This window comes from Nicotiana sylvestris, chromosome 9 (genome assembly GCF_000393655.2).
Source record: "Nicotiana sylvestris chromosome 9, ASM39365v2, whole genome shotgun sequence".
NCBI classification, from domain to species: domain Eukaryota; kingdom Viridiplantae; phylum Streptophyta; class Magnoliopsida; order Solanales; family Solanaceae; genus Nicotiana; species Nicotiana sylvestris.
The window spans coordinates 75,863,419-75,880,788 of NC_091065.1; the positions used below are offsets into that span (position 1 = coordinate 75,863,419).

Here is a 17,370-nt window from a genome sequence, read left to right on the forward strand (position 1 = left end):
CTCTCGTTAAACAGGTGGGCGCCTGGATGAAATGTATTCCCGCATTATACTGGTGGGCGACCTAGAACATGAAATGAAAAGACAGAAATGTATTCCCGCATTATACTGGTGGGTGACCTAGAACAAAATGTATTCCCGCATTATACTGGTGGGCGACCTAGAACATGAATGTATTCCCGCATTATACTGGTGGGCGACCTAGAACATGAAATGAAATGACAGAAATGTATTCTCGCATTATACTGGTGGGCGACCTAGAACAAAAATGTATTCCCGCATTATACTAGTGGGCGACCTAGAACATGAAATATATTCCCGCATTATACTGGTGGGCGACCTAGAACATGAATGTATTCCCGCATTATATTGGTGGGCGACCTAGAATATGAATGTATTCCCGCATTATACTGGTGGGCGACCTAGAACAGAAAAGTATATTCCCGCATTATACTGGTGGGCGACCTAGAACATGAAAAATATTCCCGCATTATATTGGTGGGCGACCTAGAACAGAAAAGTATTCCCGCATTATACTGGTGGGCGACCTAGAACAGAAAAGTATTCCCGCATTATACTGGTGGGTGACCTAGAACAGAAAGTATTCCCGCATTATACTGGTGGGCGACCTAGAACAGAAAGTATTCCCGCATTATACTGGTGGGCGACCTAGAACAGAAAGTATTCCCGCATTATACTGGTGGGCGACCTAGAACAGAAAGTATTCCCGCATTATACTGGTGGGCGACCTAGAACAGAAAGTATTCCCGCATTATACTGGTGGGCGACCTAGAACAGAAAGTATTCCCGCATTATACTGGTGGGCGACCTAGAACAAAAAGTATTCCCGCATTATACTGGTGGGCGACCTAGAACAGAAAGTATTCCCGCATTACACTTAAAATAAAAGACTGAATGTATGCCTCTATTATCTGGGCGGGCTCCCAACTTCGACACTTGAAAATAAAAAGACTGAATTTATGCCTCTGTTATCTGGGCGGGCTCCCAATTTCAACACTTAAAAGTAAAGACTGAAACCAACATATCCTATTTGAGGGCGGATGAACCCAACATATCCTATTTGAGGGCGGATGAACCCGACATATCCTATTTGAGGGCGGATGAACCCAACATATCCTATTTGAGGGCGGATGAACCCAACATATCCTATTTGAGGGCGGATGAACCCGACATATCCTATTTGAGGGCGGATGAACCCAACATATCCTGTTTGAGGGCGGATGAACCCGACATATCCTATTTGAGGGCGGATGAACCCAACATATCCTATTTGAGGGCGGATGAACCCAAACTATCCTATTTGAGGGCGGATGAACCCAGCATATCCTGTTTGAGGGCGGATGAACCCGACATATCCTATTAGAGGGCGGATGAACCCGACATATCCTATTTGAGGGCGGATGAACCCGTCATATCCTATTCAAGGGCGGATGAACTCGACTTATCCTATTTGAGGGCGGATGAACCCGAACTATCCTATTTGAGGGCAGATGAACCCGACATATCCTATTCGAGGGCGGATGAACCCGACATATCCTATTGGAGGGCGGATGAACCCGACATATCCTATTCGAGGGCGGATGAACCCGTCATATCCTATTCGATGGTGGATGAACCCGACTTATCCTATTTGAGGGCGAATGAACCCGAACTATCCTATTTGAGGGCGGATGAACCCGACATATCCTATTTGAGGGCGGATGAACCCAACATATCCTATTTGAGGGCGGATGAACCCGACATATCCTATTTGAGGGCGGATGAACCCGACATATCCTGTTTGAGGGCGGATGAACCCGACATATCCTATTTGAGGGCAGATGAACCCAACATATCCTGTTTGAGGGCGGATGAACCCAACATATCCTGTTTGAGGGCGGATGAACTCGACATATCCTGTTTGAGGGCGGATGAACCCAAACCATCCTGTTGGAGGGCGGATGAACCCAAACCATCCTATTTGAGGGGGATGAACCCAACGTATCCTATTCGAGGGCGGATGAACCCGACATATCCTATTCGAGGGCGGATGAACCCGATATATTCTATTCGAGGGCGGATGAACCCGACATATCCTATTCGAGGGCGGATGAACCCGACATATCCTTAAGACTTGAAAATGTCTTACCTCGAATACTTGCTGGGGATTATTTTGCTTGGGATGAATTTTTCCTTTCTACCTTCCCCATTATGGATTGTCCGACCCTCTTGAAATTTGGTCGAAAAATCCGTCGAAGATGCTTCTACATCTCGATTATCCGCTGGGGATAACTCTGCTGAAGATAACTCTGCTGAGTAAATATGTTATCTTACTCCTTCCAGAACTACTTCCTTTTGAGTAGGATGTTTCATTCCTCTGCAAACTACTTCCCCATTTTTTATTTTTATTATATATATATATATATATATATATATATATTATTATTATTAGCTTCTTACTTTGAATACTAACTCCCTTAAGGCTCGTTTTACCTTTCCCCGAAAGGAACCTCTGAGGATACTGATTTCCACCAAACTTGTGTTGGACTGCTCGAAACTGCTAGGGATAACACTGTTGGGGGAATTATTTACTTACCTGTTGGGGGGTAAAATGTTATCAGCTGGGGATAACGCTGTCGAGGATAACACTACTGGGGATTCTGATTCCTTCAGAACTAGTGCTTCACTCTTCGGAAGGTTGTTGGGAATGATGCTGGCCTCTTGCTTTTTCTGAGCTCAAGTTTCATCCCTTTGCTGGGGAACAACTTCCTCCATTGAAACTTATTATGTTGGGGGCAACACTGGTTCTAAGACCACTTCCCTTGAGACTGGCGTTATCTTTATTCTTCCCCGAATGGGTACCTGACTTCCAGAAAATTTTCTAAATTGAAGGAAAATTTTCTGCCCCAGTTTGATAATATCCCATGTGCATGCATTTCTGGCATCAATGCCACTACCTTTACCTGTTTCAAATCAAACAAAATTTGTTAGTTTAAAACCTGGTGGTTGGTTGTGATACTCCTACTGGGATGGTTTTCCCTTTCTCCTTCCTTGCTCTGCGCTCCACAACTTGTTGGGGATGATATTATTTGCTGGGGATAATCCCTTTCTGTTGAGGATATCCCTCTTCTTTTGTGGCATAGTTCGGAAACTGGCATTTCCCCAACCTTTTAGTCTCGTATGAATTTCCCCAAATCATGCTCACTGCTTTCCTTGCTTTGTTCATGGGCCTTGGCCTTGAGGTTTATAACCTTGGTTTTGGCAAGGCTATCCCTCTTGACACTCGTCAATCCTTTCGTCAATTCCCTTTTGCTGGGGATATCTTTCTTGACACTGGCCTCGCGCTTGTTCCTTGCTGACTATACCATTTGGATGTACTAGTCAGATCTCATTTTGTATAATTGGAAAGCTGATGGCATATTTTGAAGTCAATTCTCACTTGTTCTGACCAAACAGACTCTATTGGGGAACTTTTCTATGAAAGGAAAAAGATAAAAGGGAACAGAATAAAAAAGACAAAGGAAAAAGATGACTCTTTAACAAAAGAAACTATAAATAAAAACCTATCAAACGCCGATACCGACTCTAATGGTCATAACATCCATATGTGGCCTATCCTCTCCCGTCAATCGTCTTTCAAGACCTTCAATTGGCAGTTCCCCATCTGATTCTCAATCTTATTCGACTTGTAGTGCCCGAAGGTTTTCACTATCAAGTCTCTCTCATTTTGGTTTTTCTCTCAGCTTTCGTCGCCTTATGGTGTCCGTAAAGATTTTCACCGATAAGACTCTCTCATTTGTATCACTTTCCAGCTGGGGATTTGGAGTGTTGCCGGTATGACTCTCTCTGCTGGAGATTAGAGTCCTTTCTACTGTGGAACAGAATGTTATGTTCGCCAGTAAGACTCTCATTTGTCTGACTTGACATCTTTTGAAGACTGATCAGAAGGTCTTTCTTTGGACCGTAGTGTGGGTTTTGGATAGGGCTAGAAAGAAAGGGTATTAAAGGCTCAAAAATGAATCGATTTTGGGTTATTAATTACAACCTTCGGAAACTAGATTTATTTGCAACCTTTGCCCCAGTTTCTTGCTTGGGGATATTTTAATTGATTTTTTTTCATTTTTCAAAACTATGACCGAGCCGTGAAGCGCCTACGTATCCTCTTTGAGGAATCAAGTCAAACGTAGTTCCCACTTCCTCTTTTTCTTCTGACTTTCTTTTGTTTTTGTTATCATTTTTCTTTTCTTTTTTTTCTCTTTTTTTTCTCTTTTTTTCTTCGTTGTTACTGATTCCGAACGAGGGGTATGAAAGAAAATAAATAAGGCTCAAAAGGGGTAACGAAGGATAAAGTGTTTAGGTAGCAGAACAAAATGCCTTCGTCATTCCAGTCTTCAAACATGCCAAGTGCAAACAACACAATTTAAATTTGTATTTGTAGCCTCTTCCGATGGTGCTGGACTTGACAATTATATTCAACATTTGCTTTTTCATTTGTCCTTTCTAAGGCACCGTTGGGCGACACTCTCATTATCATGAACGACCCTCATGACAATTTGGCGAATTTTGCTTTTAACGGTTTTCTTCATATTTTACTTGCCCCAGTTCCATATGACTCGAGCTCTGAATAATCTCAATCGTCCTTATTTCCTTTAAATGGTCTGACCACCTTTTCGGGGTTTTATGATTAACTTTTAAGATTAGGCCCAAACTGTGTGCGCATGTCATGTCACTAGAATCGGAGCTGAACAAAAATGATAAAAGGTCTAAACAAAAAGATGAATGGAAATAATAAAAGACCGGATATTGTGCTAAGACTACCGGTGAAATGGTTTGAATAACAAAACAAACGAAATAAAATCCTAAACAACCTGGACAAAACTTAAACAAACCACTGTGACAAAACGGAAAGATAAGCGGAAAGATATTGACACAAAACAATATCCGAATTACAATCATAATAATCCGAACAACGGAAATGACAACAAAATAAGCCACCACAAGCTTCTCTCTTGCTAACCAAGGAACGGAGCGTCCTCCCACTTTATCAAAACTGGCATCTTAGCCACTAAGCTTCGCATCAATACTGCCAAGACCGTTACCAGCTTCAATATCATCAACCTTAATCAACAAGTTCCCCAATAGGACTCGAATGCTCTTGTCATTCGGCCTGATCCCCGCAAAGTGTGCTTTTGGATCTTGTATTTCCGGCTTACCACAAACCAACCACCTTAACTTTCTTTTTTAATCAAAACGAAACAGGTTAAAATGGACTCAGTCGGTCCCCATTATTAACAACATCTCTTCCCCTTTTTTTCATTTTTTCTTCATTTTTCTTTTTTTTTCTATTTTTTTTTTTTCATTTTTCATTTTTTTTTTCATTTTTTTTTTCATTTTTTTTTCATTTTTTTTCATTCTCTTTTTTCATTCTCTTTTTTTTTTTTTGCTTTTTTTTGTTGTGGTCGAATCTTATGGAGATTGCCTACGTATCATGACCCCGCATGAATCAAACCTTGCGTAGTTCGGACCAATAAAAGATAAACAATAATAAACATTTTTTCTTATCAATTTTCATAATAAAACAAACTGGGTTTCAAAGATTTAAAGATGACCTACAAACTCGAAAATCAAACAACCCCTATATTCTAATCAAGAGATTTATAAACTCAAAAACAAAAGGCTAGCTTCCTTTCTCCGTTTGACAAATGCAACCAAACGGTTATTTTTGTCAACGTGGCCCCTTCCCAATTTCTCATGAATTTTGAGGCCGGGGAGGATTATTTTATGACACTTTACAAACTTGTCCATTCTTTTACGAAAATAACCTTTCGACAATTGAAAGATACTCTAAGGCTATTTCGGCAAGAACGGTTTAAGACGCTGCCGAAGCTGGCTCGACTTATTTTGACCAAAAGCCCGAACGGTGTTCACCTGACCGCTCACTCTTTGTTTTTTTTTCAAATTACAGTGAAAACCTGGTGTTGCAAACACGGCCCTTCGGCGTCTCGGGGACGAAGATTTTTAAGGCTGTGGGGGTCAACATGGACCAAAATCCTAAACATGACCCAAAAGGTGGCTGTTTATGCAAAGTCAGCCTTCCGGCGTCCCTTTCGAGAACATTCGGCTATTTTTGACAAAACAGCATCACCCGACTTATTTATGACTCTTTTTATCATTTTTTCAAAATAGAAAACTCAATATTGCAAACACGGCCTTTCAACGCCTCGGGGACGAAGATTTTTAAGGCTGTGTGGGTCAACTGGACCAAATCTTAAAAAATGACCCAAAGGTGGCTGTTTATGCAAAGTCAGCCTTCCGGCGTCCCTTTCAGGAACATTCGGCTATGTTTTGTCAAAACAGCGTCACCCGACTTCTTTATGACAGAGTTAAAATTTTGACATGTTTTTTTTCTTTTTATTATTATTTATTTATTTTTGGCTATTTTAGCAAAAGGTGGGGTTGGACCCGATGAGGGTTGTCTACGTATCTCACATTCGGTGAGAATCAAACCCGCATAGTTCGGGCAAATAAACTATTTTTGAGAAGACCCTTTTCCATTTTCTATATTTTTCACAACAATCAAACAAACTATTATTTTTCATTCATAACAAACAAACAAACAAATGAAAAACATAAAACATTCCTTCTTTTTTCTTTTTTTTTCAAAATTTCGGCTGAGGTTCGACACTACTTGGACAGATTTTTTTTTCTTTTTTTTTTTAAAAAAAATAAATAAAAAAAATAAGTAGTTATATCTCTACATTGTTATTTTCTCCTCTTTTTCACGATTTTCTAATTTGTGGAGAATGATGACAACATACAAAATCTTTTTGAATTCTCAATGCTCCTTATTTATTATTATTTTTGTTATTATTTTCAAAAGTGTGGCATGGGGGGACATAGGGAATTCCAAGACTTCTTGGATTCCACAAATGTTCCCCATGTGCTTTTCCCAAGATGAAGCGTGGGGGACATAGGGAATTCCAAGACTTCTTGGATTCCACAAATGGTCCCCCATGTGCTTTTCCCAAAAATGAAGCATGGGGGACATAGGGGATTCCAAGACTTCTTGGATTCCACAAATGTTCTCCATGTGCTTTTCCCAAAAATGAAGTGTGGGGGACATATGGAATACCAAAGCTTCTTGAATTCCACAAATGTTCTCATGTGCTTAATTAACATAATATCATGCTTATCTAAAAAACCGTGCAACTTTCTTATTTAACGTGATCAGCATGATAAGGAGTGCCATTTGTCATCAACTATCATTGGTCCGCCAAATGACCCTTTTACCCTTGAATAAATACAACATGTAGCACATAGGATGCCTTAAGATGGTCTATTATTTTCAGGTTGCTTGTCCTAGACGGACCCAACCCCTGTGTTGAGTCCCCTAAGTCAAATGCACATGATGCAAATAAACGTTCCTACTAGGGATCCGGCATGTGGCTTTGTTATACTAAGTTCATAACCTGGGTATTTGTTCTAGACCTGGCTTACCCGAGCGGACAACTCGAGCCGAGGATGGGAGCTGTGTACCGGTAACCAAAAGGCCATCCGGTTTTGCAACTCCTCCGAATCCTCGTTCTATTTTGGTATATGACACTAACAGAAAGAAGTCACGACCAGCGTGCACTCCTCAAGAGATAGAAGAGAGGGGTTTCGGCACAGTTTATATATACAGTCCAAGTAATATCAAAGCGGTAAGACCAACATTTTGCACATTTAGGCTAAAACATGTAATAAAATCAGATAATAAATCAAGCCAAATAATAACAATTATTCTAAGCTCGAATTCTTAACCCTGAACCAGTGGTTCTGGCCCCTCTAATCCCCAGCAGAGTCGCCAGAGCTGTCACACCTCTTTTTTCCGTACCCGCGAGGGGTGAAGCGAGTTTTTTCCAATTAAAGGACAATCGAAACGGGATTTGTTTATTTATTTCAGAGTCGCCACTTGGGAGATTTAGGGTGTCCCAAGTCACCAATTTTAATCCCGAATCGAGGAAAATAATGACTCCATATTACAGTCTGCGTACCAGAAATCCGGATAAGGAATTCTGTTAACCCGGGAGAAGGTGTTAGGCATTCCCGAGTTCCGTGGTTCTAGCACGGTCGCTCAACTGTTATATTCGGCTTGATTATCTGATTTTATACAAATATGAACTTATGTGCAAATTTTATCTTTTAACCGCTTTTATCATTTACTGTTATTTTTATCAAGAATTGCAACATCGTGGAAAACACACCTCGAACCACGTTACAATCAATGTACCCGTGGTTAGAGCTACGTTTCAACTCTGTTGAGATTGGGATTTGGGTCACATAAATGTGCACCCGAGTTTAGGAAGATAACATTATTAAATACGCGCCTAAAGCAACTAGCGTATTGTTATTTTGGGAAAGGCCGTGAAATTCGCTAAACGGCTTGTCCCGAATTCTAAGTATTTTAATATATACATTTAGAGGGCCCCGCAGCTTGTGCATTTTTTGTTTGTCGAGGCTCGTCTCATTCATTATTTTTAAAAGGAATTTGCAACGTCATGGAAATGCATCTCAGACCACGCCACAATCAATATACCCCGTGATTAGAGATACATTTCGATTCCGTTGAGATTTGGATTTGGGTCACATAAATGTGCACCCGAGTTTAAGGAGATAACATTATTAAATACGCGCCTAAAGCGACTAGCGTATCATTATTTTGGGTAGGGCCGTGAAATTTGCTAAATGGCCCGTCCCGGAATCTAAGTATTTAATACATATATTTTTGTGAGGGCTCCGCAATCTGTACATTTTTATTTGGCGAAGCTCGTCTCGTTTTTTTTATTTTTATTTTTAAAAGGATGCCATTTTTATGCCTTTAACAATACTAAACCTTACAGCCTCTTTACAACTAAAATCTCATAACTTGTTAGAAATTCAATAAAAGGAGTTTAGCGAATGAGTGTTTCGGGAGTAGTAACAGCATGTACTAATACTAATTTTGTCTAAATGCACTAAGTAAAGGAAGGGACGAACCAATTAACGTCAAACTGTGTCATAGAACACGTAATATAACTTAATCAAATGACATCAAATAAACAAGAATATCATAACATAAAAATGAACCAAAATGCATACAGTGAAACATAGGCAGAAAATTACCATACCAATTTCTATATTGCATCTTTGAACATTCAACGTAACGTTTCCTTATCTAATACTTGAGGTTTACTAACCTGAACAAACAGAAACGGATAAAGCCACGGACTAGCCCTCAACATCGACCTCAACGGATAACCTCGAACGGGAACCCATGGAAACAGTCATCAAAGCTCAAACGGGATAGCTCGCGTCATAAGCTCGAACGCGAACGGACGAAGAATGGGTCATGGATGCTACTGGTTTTTTCGTGAGGTCCTTTGAACGCGAGGGGGCTGAACGGAAGCTAACTGTGTGCTGGACGTGGAGATGGGGAAGGATATCACGTTTCTGTTGGTGAAGAAGAAGAAATGCAGCAACAGCTGGGCTTGGGAAGGAGAAGAAACGCAGCCACAGCTGCTCAACAACGCAGCAACGCAGCAACAGCTGTTGCCCGAACGATGAAGCAACAGTAGGGTCGACGGGGCTGAACGACGAAGAAGGTGAGGATGATGGTTATGGCGTCTGGACGTGGGGTCGACGGGCAGTGACGACGAGCAGGAGCTGGACGAGATAGAGGGAGCTGGTAGCGGCAGCTATGGTGGATTCACAGAGGAAGAAGGCGATGGTCGTTCGGACGTGAGGGAGTGTCGCGACTGGAGAAGAATGAAGCTGCAATGGTGGACTGCTTGTGGTCGTTTGGACGCGAGGGAGTGGGGTGCGACTGGTTTTTGAGTTACGACGGGGAGGTGACGGGGAGGTTTTGGAGGGGTGACGATGGTTTAGGGTTTGGTTGGTTTGAAGGAGAAGAACGTGATGCAGCAGCAGCAGCAACAGCTGCTGCTCGACGGGGGTCCGGGGGTCCGGTGGTTCAGGCGTTGGGGGGAAGCTGGTCGGAGATGGTGGTCGTGAGGCTGGTGGGTTTTGGGGTAGGGTCCGTTTGGGTTTTTCTTTGTTCTTTCAAAGAAGGAAGAAGATCCACAGTGCTCAAATTTTCCCCCTCAAAATCTGTCCAACCCCCCTTCAAATCTCCTTGTCCGTGTATTTTGTACCCCTTTTGCCAAGAAAAATGGACCCCACGCATGTAGGGGTCCAAGATTTGTGTCCCCCATGCGCGGTGGGGTTCCCCGTGTGTCGTGTTCCGTCCGTGTTCCCCACGCGTGTCCCCCATGTGTGGTGGACTCGGATTATTATGGGCTAGGCCCGAAAATTAGGCCTAAAAACGGGTAGTTTGAACCCGAATATTATTTTTTTGCCCGGACCTGAGATTAATAACACGACGTTGCTCAACTAATCCTATGTAAGTAAAATAACTACCAAAATAAGACTAATATTTAAAACAAAGCTATATCTTTTTTAATATTTTTCAAGATTAAAATAGCTACAAAATATTAATAAAACTATTTTTTTTTAATTTTCATTTTTATATAAAGATAAAAATATAAAGTAATATTTTTTGTATTTTTTCAAAAATTAAAATGACTACAAAACATTAATAGAACTATATTTTTTTGGTAATTTTCGAAATTATATAAGGTACAAAATTAAGGTACAGTTTTTTTGTATTTTTTCAAGTTTATGAGAAATACATAAACTAAAATTCATATATATATTTTTTTGTAATTTTTCTTTTGCGACGAAATAAAGTAAAATAGTTAAAATAGCTATATTAGATCCAATTTCAAATATTCACGCTAAAAATATGAAAATTCTCGGGGAGGGTCAAAAATCACGTGTCTACAGCAGAAACAGCAGATCAAGAGGTATTACAATCGAAGAGCCAATCTTCGACACTTTAAAACCTGGGACTTAGTTCTGAGAAAGGTCACCATTAATACTCGAGACCCAAATGAAGGAAAACTTGGCCCAAACTGGGAAGGACCGTATCAGGTCCTCGATATATTCGGAAAAGGATCCTACAAACTTGACACGATGGACGGTGAGCAATTACAATACAATTGGAACGTATCACTCCTCAAACAATATTACTGCTAAGGTACGACCTTCTCCATTTTCATTTATATTTTATACTAACTAATTGCAGGTGTTTGACCAAAGATATTGAAGGATCGTTCATCACAAAGTCCTTAGGTCTTAAAGCACGCGTTGTACTCTTTTTTCCTTAGACCGATTTTTATCCCAAATAAGTTTTCCCCGCGAGGTTTTTAATAAGGCAACCATTGTTCATGCTAACTTAGAGCAACTCAAGAGTATCCGAGGTTTCTTTGTAATCAACCTCGAATACTGGGGGTATCACCCTCGGTTGTTAACTTTGTTACAAGGAAGGTACTTCGTGTCAACAGGGTCTCGATAGGTAAAACTTTGTAAGGGTCAAACCACCACGGTTCGGAGACGTCCGAATTTCGTAATAAAACAGGCTTTCTAATATCTTCACGAAAACCGATTAAAAGGGCTACCCTCGGCAAAATTATAAAGGGTTTCGATAACATCAACCCTCGAAAACCCTAGGGGTACCATATTGTTCGAACTCTCGAAGAACCTTATTTCATACTAAGGAATAACAAATCTTTATATGATCAACCTTTTTAAGCCGAAAAGGGAAAAGAGCCATTCTTTTGAGGCCATATCGGCCTATTTCAAGAGCCTAAGGGCTGTTCCATTTTTTGAGTTCGAGAAGTCATCCTCACTCAACTAAAACCTAAGGCTCATCCTACTTCGAGTTCGAGCAAGTACTCGCTCGATTATAAAGACTACACTAGTCCGACTTCGATCAAATTTCCCAAACCTCATACTTAAGAAAGTTTTCAAGACATGGACAAAATAGAATTTGCACGAAGCAGAAATTGAAATAAAGACAAGTCAGAGAGAAAAGAGATCTTTTTTATATGTATGAAAATATTTACAAGGACCGATCAGTATCCTACACAAAAATTCAAAAAAGAAAAAGCCTAAGTGCCTAATTTTCCTCGGGAGTTGCATCCTCGTCATCGGGATCTCCTCCACTCTCGAATCCGCTTACGCTCCCAGAATCATCATCATCAGAAGAGAGCAATGCTTTGGCTTCCGTCTCAAGCTCTTTCGCATTCTCGATCTCGACATCAATGTTAAATCCACAAGCATGAATCTCCTCAAGAGTCTGTCTTTGAGACTTGCATTTGGCATGTTCGGCAACCCAGTATGATCGAGCGTGAGCAGCATCGTCATTTTCTCGATCTTGAGCAGCCTCGGCATCAGATTGGTAGACAGCTACGATCGCCTCAGCATCGGCCTTAACCGTCTCAGCCTTAGATTTCGCCGCTGCAATCTCCGTGTCCAATCAAGCCTGTAGCTCCTCAATTTTCTTGGCTTGTTCCAAGATCTTCTCTTTCATGCATTGGAGTTGGCTTTCGGTTAAGGATAACCGAGCTCGAGCTACCTCTTTCTCCGAGGCAAGGCGATCCATCTTTCGCTTTCACATTAAAGTCTCTACCTTCACCTTATCTACCTCTCCTCGAAGTTGCACGATCGTTTCATGCAGTCGTTGGACCTGTAAGATCGAATCATTAGCCATTACTCTGAAATCAAGGCCATAAGCATCTAAGACTTTATTTACCTGCTCGATCAGTTCACTTTGTTCTTTCTGGGCCACGACCAACTCAGCTCGGAGATATTTGATTTCTTTTTCTTTTTTGCTCATCAAGAAGCTTGAGAGAATTTTTCTCCTCGGTAAGCCCTCAAATTTCAGCTTCATATCGGCTCAATTCTCTTCGAGACTTGAAGAAAGCATCATGATAAAGTACCGAGGCCTAACAGAAATAGAAGGGAAAGAATTAGGCAAAGGAGACAAAAATACAAGTATGAAAACCGACGTCAACACAAAAAGTTATGGCTTACCCGATTCAAAGCTTGTTGGGCCTCATTAAAGAGGCATGATGCTCCTACCTCGTCCATCAGGGCTTGATCCTCCTCGGTGACCAGACCTTGAAGGTAACTGGCCACCCCTACGGGGGCGGCAAAAACTTGTGTATCCTCCGGGACCGTAATAATGATGGTCTGCTTGCACTCGGGATCAACACTGGGGGCTAGGAACTGGCTGGTCAATCTGAAACTCGAGGAAGATTTGCCCAAACTCCTCCTTGGTACGTCCAAGTCATTCAATCAAGTGACATCATTGACCCCGGTAAAACAACTTTGGAAAGGTCCTCCCCTCCGAGAGCACCTCTCTACCTGAAGAGCCTTCATAACCTGATCCTTCCGAGAATGAAAGAAGCGGTAAGGAGTCTCCAATTTCTATTTTCCCAAGTGAATCACTTGGGGCATTTTCTTCATTTCGAAGGGCCTCAGAGTCGGCCCCTTCGGACATACCCGCCAACTGCTCATCTCGGCAGGAGGCATCTTTAGTCTCCAAGACCCCCTCAGTTCGATGCTGAATTTTTCCAACCCTCACAGATTCAGAGGCCTTTGGGGCCTCAGTGTTCCTCTTCACTCGGGCTACCAGCTCAGAGCCGTCATCCTCATTTTCTTCTTCTTCTTCCTCTCTTAGCCGTTGAACTACCTCCGCAGGTAGGACGGTAGTTTCTTTCTTCGGCTTACGAACCTTACTTTTCTTGGGTTTTGGGTCCTCGGAGGTCAAGACCCTTTTCCTCTTCTTATCCTTCACCGATTTTGGAGTCGGGGGCGATACCTCTTTCTCCCCGGACGGGGGCCTCATGACAGCATTTTCTCTGAGGCCTGTATGAAAGGAAATCAAGTGAGTATGAAAAAGAAACATTTCTGTGAAGATAATCAAATATGTGAAAAGGGGCTTACCATGATTTTTGGCCTCCCATAGGCCCCTTGCCAAATCACGCCATGAGCGTTCAGCATACGAAGAGTTTGAAGCTAGGTTTTAAACCAGCTCTTAAGGTTAGGAATTGCATTGTGCATCCAAGAGACCGCTACATCATAGAAAGGGATGTTGATGAGAAAAAGCAAAGGAAACGAAGCAGTAAATGGAAGCTATAGGTGGGATTGTACTTACGCTTCATATTTCATTTCTCGGGAAATGGCATCTTCTTAGCCGGGATTAGGTCGAAAGTCTTCACTCGAACGAACCGGCCCATCCATCCTCGATCCTTGTCCTCATCAATGCTCGAGAACAGCACCTTTGTGGCCCAACGTTGAAGCCTTATTAACCCGCCTCAATAGAGACGGGGGTTGTACAACCTGATGAGATAGTCGAGGGTGAAAGAAATCCCTTCTACTTTTCTTGCGAAGAATCGGAGCAGAATGACAATCCGCTAAAAAGAGGGATGGATTTGACCTAGGGTTATTTGATATTGATGGCAAAAATCGATGATGATGGGATCGACAGGGCCCATCGTGAAAAGGTAAGTGTAAACACTTAGAAACCTTTTCACATGGGTAGTGATGTCTTCTTTGGGAGCTGGAATCACCACCTCTTTATCTTCCCAATGACAGTCTTTTTTCACCTCCTCAAGGTCACCCTCAGTTATCAAGCATATATATCTCGACATTGGATCACATCAACCGGGGATCGACGAAGTTTTCTCGACTTTGAAGTCGGAAGTAAGTTCACACCCCCGGGAACACACTTCTCAGGGCGTGGCTCTACCAATGTTTTATCGCCGGCCGACCGCGATGAAGAAGCTTTTTCCTTTTGAGGAACAGTTTTTGACGTTTTTGTATAAGTTTAAAGAAAGAAGAAGAGAATAAGGCTTAGTGTTTTGAGGGAAGGTTGATAACGAAACCTAGAGATTATACAGAACGGAAAAGCATAAGAGATGTAAAAAGCTTAAAGGATTAGAAGGAAGTGAAAGTAAAGATTGAATCAATGAGAGAATGACCTATTTAAGGGATTCATGGTGACAGATCAAAGGCACTAGTGGCCGACCACCAACTGTCGCTCATTAATGACTTTGGGAATTGTACCGACGGGAAGCTTCGATCTCTTCCGTCACTTATGTCACGAGGATGACGTCATGACAGGTCGTGGTACAAAATCGAAGGCTCAATTCGTTTCTTCTCATTATACTCCAAGAAACAAGGGGACTATCTGTATACGGTTAAAACCGGGCCTCCCCGATTTTACTATTTGATCGAGACCAAGGAATTGCATCGAAGGTCAGCCTCGTAGTGGATCAGACCAGAGCACAAAGACAAGGTATCGAGTTTGAGAATCGAGGTGCCTGTCGAGATCGAGGCCAGCAGCGGTCGAGACCAAATATGGTAGACTTCGAGCAAAGCGCAATAATGGAAAAGCAAGATGTCCGTGACCGGTCAAAGATCACGGCAAAAATTCCGGAATAGATCAAATCAAGGGCGATTGTTTAGGCTAATCATGGGATTTACTTCTGTAATTAGAATTATAGGATTCCTCTACTATATAAAGGGAGTTCTAATAATTTTGTAAACACCTTACACTCTAAGATATCAAAGCAATATAACGCCTTTTCTTTAGTTCATATACTTGTTCATCAGCTTGTTATATTTTAACTATTCTTGCACTAATCAGTTCGAGGGTATTCAAGCTCGAGGGCTGAATTTTGTTCAAATACTGGTTTGTTTTATCCTATTGTTGATTTCTATTATTAATCTTTACATTTATCAATTGGTAGTAAGTGAAATCACGTGTCCTTAAAACCACATTATAAATTTAATTGTTATCCAATTTTAAGGGTAAACAGATTTAAATCTAATTTTTTCAGTAAGTCTGTTTTGTTTTCGACATTCATATTTAATAGTTGAACAGTTTGAGAATTGAAAATGGAAAGGAGATAGGTGAGTATAGTATACTCCATAATTCAAAATTGTTACATATCAGTTATAACTCTGTTATGGATCCAATATCCACAACCAAATATGAAATAACAGATTGATATATTGATAGTGATAACAAAGAAATTACACTGTAAAGTAACAATAACTAAGGATAGTAATAGAAAGAAAGGGGATGGGAAGACAGAGCCACAGAGAAAAGTGTCGAGGGGGAGAGAGAAACCGGAGAGGGGAAGTTTCTACAAAGTTCAGCCTAACTCTAGAGTGCAATGAACGTACTATTTATCTCCTGATTCCTTAGTCTCAGTCACGCGCATTGCACATGCTCTATTTTCAGCCAGGGTCCCGTACATAATTTGCCAGAAGCCCAAATGTGGTATCGTGACTATTTTGATTCATAACAAACTCATGCTACATAACAGACAAAAACACATGAACATTCCCGTGTACCTCAACAAATATAAACGTTGAAATTCGCCATCTCTAAAAAGAACTAAGAATTAGTTGAAGTTTTCAAAAATTACTAATAGAGATCTAGACACTAGAGAATAATAAATAAAGAAAGGAGATAATAATTAAAAAAGATACTCATAAAAAATAAAAAGGATTGAAATATACTAGATGAAAAAGAAAAGATAAAAAAACAGGTTGGGTTGTGAGGGAAGCATACTTGTCATAATTACTGCGATCTATTATCTAAATGACTTCCATCACTATTTCTACTCAATAAATCAAGAAAGCAACACTTATCACTCGATCCCTCTTCACACGTACGCAACTATATACAATATTGCAATTTGTGATTATATTGCTTCAGTTCCCATCATCACCTCCACGTTTTATTGCTACGACAGTTTATTATTTATCGCTATGATGATGAACTGCTTGTTCCCAGGGGCGGATGTAGTATTGAATATATGGGTTTAATAAATTTATGTGTGAAATTCACTAAAATTATAACGAAATAATATGTATGAACTCATAACTTTAAAAATATATGGGTTCAATGTTAAGAACTTTAATTATTGAACCCATAAAATTGAAATTCTGAATCCGCCTCTGCTTGTTCCTGGTTGAAAAAGAACTGCCAAAAGATTGCGGTGGAATAAATAAGACCAAAGACAGAATTAGAATTTGAAGTTATAAGTCCAGGATTATAATATTTTTAAGTTACTAGATTTTAAATTAATAATTTGTACATATTAAATTAAATTCTTAAAAGAAATGAAGTGTTTGGACCAAAATTACTGGGTCGAACCTGTACTTTGGTCTCTAGCTCCACTGCCGAATAAGATCTCTCCCATCTTAATCGATCTAATTCGAGTCTCAAGTATGAAAAGATTTTGGTAAGAGACACTTCCCTCTGAACTTTATGCGGCGTGGATTCGAATTAGTTGGAGCCTCAATATGAATATTGAATACTGAATTTTTTTTATAAAAAAAGCTTCTGTTGCTTCATCTCTCAAGGGCAGAGACTTAATTGCAATCCCTTCCATGCATGATGCAATAACATTAATTTGTGAATGATTTCCTCTTTTA

The 17,370-nt window shown here is 40.7% G+C and overlaps 1 protein-coding gene across 1 annotated transcript; it reads right to left on the reverse strand.

The window, feature by feature from the left end:
* Nucleotides 1-12,031: 12,031 nt before the first annotated feature.
* LOC138877789 (uncharacterized) lies at nucleotides 12,032-17,135 on the reverse strand. The gene is made up of 3 exons (XM_070157428.1): nucleotides 17,090-17,135; nucleotides 13,282-13,785; nucleotides 12,032-12,372 (listed from the first exon to the last, which is right to left on the reverse strand). Exons 1-3 carry the CDS (start codon nucleotides 17,133-17,135, stop codon nucleotides 12,032-12,034), a joined length of 891 nt encoding a protein of 296 aa, XP_070013529.1.
* Between the last annotated feature and the right edge of the window lie 235 nt (nucleotides 17,136-17,370).